Consider the following 11,237-nt stretch of genomic DNA (forward strand, 5'->3'; position numbering starts at 1 on the left):
TTCCATAATAGCTTCAATATGAAATCGATCTTATCGACAACCAACAATGTGGCGCCTTTTGATGGAAAACGTCACATTTATTTACCCTGACAGTAACTAGACTAGATACATCCTTCGTAAAGGTTTTTTTTTTAATTGTAAAATGATCAGTGATTGACCCTAGTCACACCTGATGGAAAGTGAAGACAGAGTCTAAGAGGTTTATAAAGATACATAGAATAATCCTCGGCATGACTAAGTAATTACCAAGACAATAACTGATTATGTACCTATGGAACGCCGAGTGCTTCAATTAAAACCTGTTTTAGGGTTCGGTACCTCAAAAGGAAACAATTAACCATTATAAGATAACTTTGTTGTCCGTCCATCCGTACGTTCGTCCGTCCATGCATCTCTATAACTGACAAGAGTCTTTAACTGTCAAAAAGGGAAAACGGTGAACTATCACATTGACATTAAAAAAAAACTTCTATTGCCGCAAAAAAACTGGTGTACTCTCAAGGGAATCAACATTAATATGGTATTTTCCATTGAACTACGCTTATGAAATTTTATAAATATGTCTTAATACCGTACCATACGTACAGGAAAAAATCTAAAACAAAAATAGTTTTTTCAATAAAAAATTGTTACTTTAGCACGGAACCCTCGATGGGCGATTCCGACTCGCACTTGGCCGTTTTATTTAATTCGTATATAACAGAATATAAAAGGACGACTTTTCATTATCATTTTGATTCGCAAGCAACCATGTTCACTAAAACAGTAGCGCTCCTACTAATAGCGCTCATGGTTAATATAGAAGTAACTGAAGTAAGAAGCTCGGGAATCACGCGGTACGTGAGAGCGCCTAGATGTGACCAATTCTGTACAGAAAGTAATGTTGGCAATGAAAAGGAAGAATGTTGTATAAGTAATGGATACCTGGGATACGCCTTTTGCCGAGGCGGACAAATGACTTGTTATGAATAAGCTGACCTGTGACTTAAAGATAAGAAGAGTATATCTTCAATTTCTGTTTTTATTAATTATTTTAAATATAACACAAGTAAATAAATACACATTATTCAGTTTGTTATAAATACACAATGCCTTCATCTCTTAAATAAATATTGAGACATATCATATTTTTATTTTTGTTCTATCACTACCTGTGAGTTCCTGTAATTGGCTCTTTGTTTTTTATGTTTATTGTATAATATCTGTGTAAACAGCTGTATGTACTCCTTAAATAAATAATAATCATAATCATGGATCGCACTCGGCATGTGGTGGTGTCGTGTGTCCGTGGCATCGGCGGCTTCTCCTTATAGATGGGGTCGCAAACCTCATCGCAGTGTTGCGTTGGTTGCCTCCGTCGAGGCAACCAGTGTCAGCGAGTAGCGATAGTTGCCTCTGTCGCGGCAACTATTATCAGCGCGAGTACCGTCAACCGGGGTGGCTTTAGGAAAATTTGGGGTTACTTTGATGGTATTAGAACGGTTTTAAAATTAACATTATTCATTATTTACTGAAACTGTCTTTGTAACTAGTTAGATCAATTCTTGTAAATCCACCATAGAAAATCGCGAATTTACATAGAGTTTAAAACAGAATTTTCAAAGTTGCTCCTGCATTTTAAAGTCACCCTGGTCGGCCGTAGCGACAGAAGTGTTTTAGAGACCATGGTTTACGATTGGTAAGTAAAATAATTTAAGAGTTAAAGTTAATTATTAGGGTTTTAAAAATGCTTTCTTTAAGTACCACTTTTTATTATCAAGAAATACATTAATTGTAACAAAGTTGTCTAAAAAATACACAGTGACTTTCTCATTTTTTTAATTCAGTAAATAATACTGTATTTTATAACCATTAATTTTGATGCAAAGCGAGATAATTCTACCAGCCGTTAGGTAAGGGTTAGCTAGTAGCAGTACATCTGCCCCCGTTCACAATTGCCGAACCAGACGTGTCCGTGTTGGCGGCAGCACTCCGTCTTCTCCTCTTCGATACGGTCGCAGGTCTCATCGCACTCCCACGTCCTCTTCCAGGTATTGGTCACTGCCTCCAACGAGGCAACTAGTGTCAGCGCGACTAGCAAAAGGCATATCTTGGTAGCAGCCATTCTGGAGGTGACCAGGATTTCTGAAATGGACACAAAAAAATTACTGTAAAACGTTATTGTATTCATTGAATCGATTTATAAAAACAATGTAGTAGAGATAAGTGATGTACACGAAGGGAAGCCTATGCTCAGCAATGGGCGATTAATGGCTGAAATGAATGATGATGAATGTAGTAGGGATTATAATATTTTTTTTTATCACGCAGAAACGTCTGCGAGCAATAGGTACTACTTTTTTTATTATTATAAATGGGCTTACTCTTGGCCACAGACTAGTCAAAGGAAAAGGCAGATGTGGCCTACGATGGAGTAAGCTCAGAAGATGCATGTTCCTTGATTCGAAGATTGCCGGGTTATATGAGCTCGGAAATATAGCCGAATAAATATAGCCCTTCTGACAATTTTTTTACCGATTTTAAACTATTTACATATCAATGTTGATATCAGGGGGGTTACCATGACGTGCTAAAGCCGTTCAGTTTAGGTTGAGAGAGAGGGACGGAGGTATGTAACTGCTATAGCTGTGTCCCTTTCTCTCAACCTAAACTGAACGTCTTTAGTACGTCATGGTAACCCCCCAGTTACCTTATCTGTCTTCGTCTCGAAAGCGCAAATCTATGAGATAGTCAGCGATTCACCTCGTATATATACACCGTGTACGCAGAGGGAAAACCGTTTAGTAAGTTATTGCAACAGTTTACTTAAGGGCTCGTCCATAAATCATGTGACTTTTTAATGATGAAGGTGATAAGTTTATTTTTTAACCTACGAAATATAACTCTATTATTTGAATCCGTGATTTATAAACGGGTCTTTACTGGTTAGCATTTAAAGATACTTTGATATAAACTGAAATCTTCGTGTTACAAATTTACTACATCAGGCGAAAATGATACCAAGCTAATTTTGTACTAGATAGATAGCAGCAGCGGCTGGTCCATACAAGCCGATTCCCACCGGCTTGCCTAAAATTGATTACTAGTAAAGTACCTAATGTTAAGGTAGGTTTCTTTTTGCTTTGATGTTGCCTAAGTAGCAGAAATTTTCTCCAGCCGCCACTAATAGATAGATAACTTTATTCGTATCAACAACATACAATAAACATGAGTAGTTGACAAAGAAAACAGGAATATGAGTACACTGCTGAGAAACCAAACACAAAAAGAAACAAAACTTGTACTACCCGCTACCTAAAGCGTTTGCGTTTCTAGTAACAGTACATCTCCCCCCATTCCCCCCATCGACACAAGGCATATGCGTCGTTGCCTCCGTCGCGGCAACTATTATCAGCGCGAGTAGCGACAGTATAGTGTTTTTAGAGAAGGAACATGGTTGACGATCGATAAATAAAATAATTTAAAGTTGATGCCTTTTTACATATTTTACACAATTATAATATTTAATAATATATAATATTCTTCATTGCAACCATGGTATTCATACAGTTTTTATAAATAATATTACAGGCTATAAAATATTTGATGCAAAGCAAGAAATTTCTACACTCAGCTGCTAAGAGGCTTAAGTTTGTTTCTAGTAACAGTACATCTAATCCCCATCGGTACACATCGGCGCTGCCAAGGCTTGTTTGCCTCCGTCGAGGCAAGTGTCAGCGAGTAGTGAGAATTGCCTCCGTCACGGCAACCAGTGTCAGCCAATAGCGATAGCTGCCTTCGTCGCGGAAACTATTATGATCGCGAGTAGCGACAGTAGTGTTTTAGAGAACATGGTTGACGATAGACGAATAAAATAATTAATGCCTTTTTGACATATTTTACCATTAATAACACTATTAACGTTTGGAATTACGAACGGGGATTTAAAAATGCGTCTTTTTTTTTTAATTACAACTTTATATATTTTATAAATTTTATAATTGTAATACAGTACTCTAATTTATAGACCTTTGCTATATATGGGTATGTCGGGAAGTCATCAGTACGGGACATCAATTGATTACCTACGAAACGCAAGCGCAGCGTTGGCGCGCTTCTACTGAGTCTGACCTGACGTACCTGCACGACCAGTGGTAGGGTTCAGGTATAAAACCAGTGTCGCCTGACCGGCAACGGTCATTATGATTTTGTAATTACTTGGTTACTGGTCACTGGTGCGTGCAGACGTATCAGGGCAGGAACAGTATCACGTTTCGTGTCATGTCCTGTTGTTAATTAATTGTTCTAAACCAAGTCGTTTACCTATCAGTTACTGTAAAATTGAAAGTGTGTAAAATAAATCGTTGATTACTATCGTCTTCGTCTCAATCCTCGATGACCCAGCAACGCCCCGATATCTGAAAATGGTGCCAATCCTGACCTATCCCTGACAGGTATAAAATATAATTACTACACAAATTGCTACACTCAGCTGCTAAGAGGCTTAAGTTTCTTTCTAGTAACAGTACATCTCCCCCCATCGACACGCGGCATACGCGTCGTGTCCGTGTTGGCGACAGCACTCTGTCTTCTCCCGGTCGATGGTGACGCAGACCTGATCGCACGCCCGCTCTCGCTGCCAAGGCTTGTTTGCCTCCGCCGAGGCAAGTGTCAGCGTGACTAGCAAAAGTATTGCTTTGGAGAACATTGTTCGCGATTACATAAAAAAATAGTAGTGAAAAAAATACAAGTTTAAATATTTTCTTGGTTGCTTCTTAGTAGACGGTGGACGATTGCTGATTGAAATAATTTGTAATACCTTTTATACTGGCATATTGTATGTAAGCTTGTGAACGGGTATTGATAAAGCACCTGCATGTTTATCATTGTTGTTAAAATTAATCCATACTAATATAAAATAGGAAAGGTGTGTGTCTGTTTGTATGTCCGTCTTTCGCTGTCTACGCCGAATTGACGGGATTTCTTTAAGTGGAGATAGTTGAAGGGATGGAGAGTGAAGGCTCCTTTTTATCTCTATCTAACCCCCCCACTTCCCTAAAATGGGGGTGGGAGTTTGTATGGAGCATTACAACATTCGAATTTAACGCGAGCGAAGCCGCGGGCAAAAGCTAGTTAATTTTAAATGCAGTAACTTAATTAGTCATTATACTATTTGATATCTCCCTGCCAAGTGGTTAATAAATTGTAGTTTATTTTTAATTTTTCCTGTCAAGTTTCTTAGAAAATTTTTATTACCTGCCCGATATAAGCTGTGTAAATATTTTGTATGCACAATGAGGACACGTTAGGGTTCGTCTACTAATCACGTGACCAATTGTCGGAGAGGGAGGGGGGGGGGATATTACGACCATAGATTTATATATATTATTAAGCTAGATTGAGTTCTTACGCCAAAAAGTGTGTCCACATGAGAGGGTAAAGTTGGGGCTGGTGTCCCTCTCGCACTTATTGCCACTGTCAAAATCATTTGAATGACGTCATCACTGTCATTATTTGGGGATACCAGTCAATATTCAAAGTTACTACCAAATCTACTAATACCCAATAAAAGGTTTTTTTAACTGCGCAAATCTTTGGTTTTATGGATTCATAATAATGATTTACCAATTCGTTACAATTTAGTAATATCCTTGCCTCGATATAATACAAAAATAATTTGAGAAGTTTATAAACTTAGATTACTAAGTACACACAGTACAGGTAAAAATACTACTACTATAGTAATCTCTTTAACACTGGTCACACGTGCGAGAGGGACACCAGCCCCAACTTTGACCCTCTCATGTGGACACACTTTACTAGTCTGAAAAGAACGCCTTTCTGCACCGGTGATAAAGTTCAATTTAGTATAGCAAAAAAAGTGTGAGCTCAGTCCCTATTGAAAGTCCATGATTACGACTGACCACGATTAATTGGTTATCAAGATCAAATGTTTATAGACGGTCAACCAAATCTTAGCACTAAAAAAAGGCGGCAAATTTAACAATGTAGGGCTCAGTCACACCTCGGACACTGGTGATCAAATATTATGGAAGAGGCGCGTTCCTAGCACACAGTCTAAGCTCGTGTAGGTGAAAAATTAACGGGCGACTGTTCGCGTTGACAGGCGGTAACTGTGAGGTAACCGAGAGGCAGTGGGCGGCACTTTCAGACATACTGTACGATAGTACTCCTTATTATAACTGTGGCACGACAAACAAATGTGGTAACAAAACAAAACCCAAACTTTCACAAATTGATTTTTAATTAACATTCACAGCGATAAAAACTTACTTTACGTACCTCCCCTCCAACTGGTAGTTTTTTTGTTATTTTTCCTGTTAATTTTCCTAGATAAGATTAGTTACCTGCCCGTTATAAGCTGCGTAAATATAATGAACGAACAATGAGGACACGCGAGGAGTCGTCCACAAATCACGTGATGTTTATGGAGGGGGGGGGTCAGAAAAATATCACGATGAGGGGTAGTTGTCGAGAACACATGTTTATTAGTTCATTTGAAAACATGTTTTAATTACCTCACAAATAATTAAATAATTCCAAAGCGCAATGGCACAACAAAATAGGTATAAAATAAAATAAAAAAGCCTTTTACTCATTGAGTGAAGGCCTGGAGGGCAAAAGGTACTAAATAAAAAATACTACAAACAATAAATAAAATGAATACAGAATAAAGTTAAACAATCGATCTTTTTTTTTAATTTATTATTAATTTATAAGAAGTTTATGCGTGGTGCAAATGCATCACTACCCTCAACTGCACAGATAATCAGTAGGTAAGTACATATTTTAGGTTTTAATTTAAGACATTTAATGACTACTTATAAGCTATGAAGACCACGACGTATAATGACACCCAAGTCATATTTAGCTCAAAAATAGACGTTTTCCTGGGGGGTGTAGCGCTCTGACCACCGAATACCATCAAAGGGGAGGTGTCAAAGTAAGGATAAAAACGTTACATTCATTCAACAAAGTCACATGATTTATGGACGAGCCCTTAAGGAAACTGGAACAATAACTTACTAAATGGATTTTCTTATTTGTGGTCACGGTGTATATATATACGAGATGAATGGCAATTTATCTCATAGATTTACCTGCTTTCCAGACGAGGTAAGGTCACTATTGATATATTATGTAAATAATTGAAAATCAGTAAAATAGATATTTTCACAACTTCAACTGGTAAAGGCTCTCAGGGTTATTAGAAAACGGATAGCAAAATAGCATTTTGTCCACGAGAGTGCAATAGTTATTTGTTTTACAAGGGAGCAAAGTTGTTGTTTAATCGCACGTGCCAATATTGATACCCGAGCAAGCGAAGCACGAAGGCCCGATATCTCAAGTGGTATCGGGCTTTAGTATTTGAAATGGCGTATATCCATTTTGGCCACTCTATCCTAAAAATAATCTCTGTCTTATATATTTACAAAATTTATCCAATATAATCACGCTTTATGATTTGTATTGTATAGTTTGTAGCTGCGCTCTCTCGCAAGTCTCCACGGAAGACCAGCGTCAGGGTCCTCCAGGGTCCCTTGGCATGAAGCTGAGTGGAGACCTTTTTTCAGTTACGCTTTAATACAATAATAATATTTATTATGTTAGTGTTATTAGTTAAGTTTAAATTAAGCGTTTTTGAATAAAGTTTTTCTGATTTTTTTTTACAAAAATCCGTGTGAATTCCTTTCAGAAATAACTCACCTCCTAAATCCAAAATGGCCGTCATCAAGACAAGCCTGATCCTGCTCGTTGTGGCTTGTGCGCTCATTGCCAACACGGAAGCTATCAACAACTGGGTTAGTATAGCCAAATATGATTAAATAGGGAAGATGCCGAACTCCGCAGTCACATTTAGGTACATGTTTGACTCATAAAACAATAGATGGCATTACTATACTCTCGTGACAAATAATTTAATATTCTTTGGTATAGCCAAGTATAGCAAGTGTTCTATTATTTTTACACGACTGCTCAAAGAAATAAAAGTTTCGCTTATTGTCCCCCGACTGCAATGGAAATATAAACATCTACGGTCACGATCCTCCATGAGTATAAACTTCTTTAGCTATTTTTGAACCTAACTGAACACTCCTTATTCTAATTTATATAATATTATATCTAAAGATTATTTTCTTCTTTTCAGTTCGCTTTAAAAATACAATCGTGTTTTCTAATTTTTTAATAATTTTTTCAGTACAGATGGTCGTTTTTTTACGCACTAGTTCGAGAAGTGGTTCATTATATGCCAGGTCGCAACTTCGGAGGCTCATCTGTACTGAAAAACGTCGTACGATACACGTGCGAAAAGGAAATTCGTAACTCGTGTCGATTTAAAACACTCCCTTCGGTCGTGTTTTAATTTATCGCCACTCGTTTCGAACTTCCTTTTTTACGCACTTGTATCGTAATGTACTATTTTAGGAAATATTAACTGAAGACACGTAAAATTTGTAAGCAATAGATACAAATTTGTAAGCAATGGGTACATTTCGATACAAGTGCGTAAAAGAGTAAATTCGAAATGAGTGGCGATAACTTAAAACACGACCGAAGGGAGTGTTTTAAATCGACACGATTACCTATAGGTATGTGGAGGGCCATCTGTACTGAAAAAGTCGAACGATACTCGTGCGAAAAGGAAATTCGTAACTCGTGTCGGTTTAAAACACTTCCTCTTTTACGCACTTGTATCGAAATGTACAGCTATTGCTGCATGCCGCGAACGCAAATGTGGATTTTATACGCTGAAAGAATCCACACTCGCGTTCGCGGCATCGCGCCGAGTGTAGAGGGCGCTTATCAGGGAAGAAAAGGCCCGTTTACGATATGGTGATGTGAAAAGTGCACGGTTCTGTTCCAGGTCCGCGTCCCGCCGTGCGACCAGGTATGCAGCCGCAGTAGCGCCGAGAAAGACTCGTGCTGCCAGGCGCATGGGCACGCCTTCCACGCCAACTGTAATGGCGGCATGAATTGCTATAGGCGATGAGCGATAGTCACAAACTAATAACAAGTTCCACTCTAACCAAACTGTGCCTGATTTGATATGAAAATGACTGTAAAATGGCAATTATGGCAATAAATAATTTTTAGTTTAATGTTTAATTTAAAATCATTATCCTCCTTGCGTTATCCCGGCATTTGCCACGGCTTATGGGAGCCTGGAGTCCGCTTTGACAACTAATCCTAAGATTTGGCGTAGCCACTAGTTTTTACGAAAGTGACTGCCATCTGACCTTCCAAATCGAAGGGTAAACTAGACCGTATTTCAATTAGTCCGGTTTCCTCACGATGTTTTTCATTCACCGATAAACGACTGGCAAATATCTAAATGACATTTCGCACATGAATTCCGAAAAACTCATTGGTGCGAGCCGGGGTTCGAACCCGCGACCTCCAGAACCACAGAATACATATTAGTACAAGTACAGAAAGCCCACTCCAACAGCCCATCTAAAGAAATAACGACTCGCGCTACGATACTATTAAGTTGAAATTCCGACCGCGCAACGCTAAATGCCTACAATTATATTGAAGTAGAAGCGCGCTCTCTTTCTATCGCGTAACTCGTACCTTTTCTGACAATATAGGGTAGTCTCCTTTTAAAAAATAATATCTTAATATTTAACTAGTACCTTTTTTATATTGCTCTACTAGAGCTCGAATAAACTAAGATATGTCTTAGTGGTATGTAGGTTTGATTTTAATAAATTCGCGTGTAACTAAGTAGTTAGGAGTTTTTACTTAGTTAGGTACCTTAATTGAAACAGGCCTGATACAACCTACTCAAAGGCCTTGAATAATTCCGCCCTTTAGTTATTTTTGTAAACAAATGAGGTTTTGAATAGTAAGTAATTCACGATATAAAATGACATACCAAGGACGCGAACAAATAGTCTAGGCTGAGCCAACAACTGGAAACCCACCTACTTATTTTGGTAACCCAACTAGTATCTATTATACTTACCTAGAAGTATTAAACCTATTTAGTATAATCATAATAGGTAATATCAATTTAAAAACAGTTCGTACCTTTTATCGTCCTTAGGGAGCGTAAATAAAGTTAAATTTGGTTCGTAATCCGTGTTAAGACAGCTAAACACTGCACAATATTTCTTTGGCCTTTTTTTTGTTCATTGTTATTAGATTATTAATACTCGTATCAATTCTGTGACAGCGGTCGAATCAGTACGTATTAGGTATGCGACGAACACACCTCTCGCGCGTGCGTCAACGCTCGCCCGTGAGGCCCCACTCCCACTGATTGCCACTTGCAAGGGGCGCTTACGATTCGATACCTACACGCGCGAGTGGGACAGGCCTGCCAGAACGAAAGTCTCACGTACTTACCGCTAGGCTACCAGCGCGTTTAGTTTAATTTAAAATATACATATAAGTACAGCGGGGCAAATCTCAACTGGGGGGCAAATGTAACTGGTCCATTTTTTTGGATGGCCATCGGGCCTTCGTATTCGTATGATTAAGTATATGATTCGGAAAGATAACGCCTGGAAGGTCAATCTAATTTAAATCTATTTTAGTACTTAACAAAGACTTATGTAACTCCGTATAGACAGATAAAGTCTAAGAAAAAAACGTACCTCAGAACCAGAAAGAAAAAAGTACGGTGGCCTAGATGGCGTTACACCTTTGGGGGACGCTCGGCAAGATGGCGCTAATATTAATATTTGACATTTTAATACATATCAAGCTCAGAATATTGGCCAAATTGTCTAAACTGAGGTTCAAAAGTTTTAAGCATGTCTCGAGAGATGGCAGTCTATGCACTGTGATTACACATTTTACTTTGACAGTAACTCTTATATACTCGATCCTCTTTGGTACTTAATAACATGCGTACGATGTTTGTTTAATCTTCACGACAAAATGGAGCGATGAATTGTCGTGATTTTTAAGTGGAAATAGTTGAAGGGATGGAGAGTGACATAGGCTACTTTTTGTCTCTTTCTAACACGAGCGAAGCCGCGGGCAAAAGCTAGTTTTATATAAACCTAAGTACGTTTTCACATTATCCGATCCGATATCGGATGTCGGAAGGATTTCAAAGGAAAAAATCAAAGATGGCGGCGTAGGTGGAATGGTGGGTAAGTTATATGGGATATCGGTCTGAGTCGGACAAACATGCTGCGAGCGTCATGGGCAGTTTTGCACCAGGAACGATAGGGAACAGTTTATTTGGATAATTTCGATAATTTCCAATTCGATATCGGATG

The 11,237-nt window shown here is 38.4% G+C and overlaps 1 protein-coding gene across 3 annotated transcripts; it reads left to right on the top strand.

Annotated features, from left to right (window-relative positions):
- Positions 1-1,290: 1,290 nt before the first annotated feature.
- LOC125239323 (psychimicin-like) lies at positions 1,291-9,101 on the top strand. 3 transcript variants are annotated; one of them, XM_048146869.1, is made up of 3 exons: positions 1,291-1,678; positions 7,697-7,802; positions 8,867-9,101. In XM_048146869.1, the coding sequence occupies exons 2-3, from the start codon at positions 7,722-7,724 to the stop codon at positions 8,990-8,992; spliced, it is 207 nt and encodes a 68-aa protein (XP_048002826.1). In that variant the 5' UTR covers positions 1,291-1,678; positions 7,697-7,721; the 3' UTR covers positions 8,993-9,101. The 3 variants fall into 3 exon arrangements, with proteins under 3 accessions (XP_048002826.1, XP_048002825.1, XP_048002824.1); XM_048146868.1 differs by lacking the exon at positions 1,291-1,678 and adding an exon at positions 2,036-2,149; XM_048146867.1 differs by lacking the exon at positions 1,291-1,678 and adding an exon at positions 7,061-7,116.
- The last annotated feature ends 2,136 nt before the right edge of the window (positions 9,102-11,237 follow it).

This window comes from Leguminivora glycinivorella, chromosome 25 (genome assembly GCF_023078275.1).
Source record: "Leguminivora glycinivorella isolate SPB_JAAS2020 chromosome 25, LegGlyc_1.1, whole genome shotgun sequence".
Classification (NCBI taxonomy): Eukaryota; Metazoa; Arthropoda; class Insecta; order Lepidoptera; family Tortricidae; genus Leguminivora; species Leguminivora glycinivorella.

Excerpts from the sequence above, each read along its gene's own strand:
- LOC125239323 (XM_048146867.1), top strand. The coding sequence starts at position 7,076 with ATGGCAATTTATCTCATAGATTTACCTGCTTTCCAGACGAG. Across the intron at positions 7,117-7,696 it reads TTACCTGCTTTCCAGACGAG|AAATAACTCACCTCCTAAAT; the intron begins GTAAGGTCACTA and ends AATTCCTTTCAG. Across the intron at positions 7,803-8,866 it reads CGGAAGCTATCAACAACTGG|GTCCGCGTCCCGCCGTGCGA; the intron begins GTTAGTATAGCC and ends GTTCTGTTCCAG.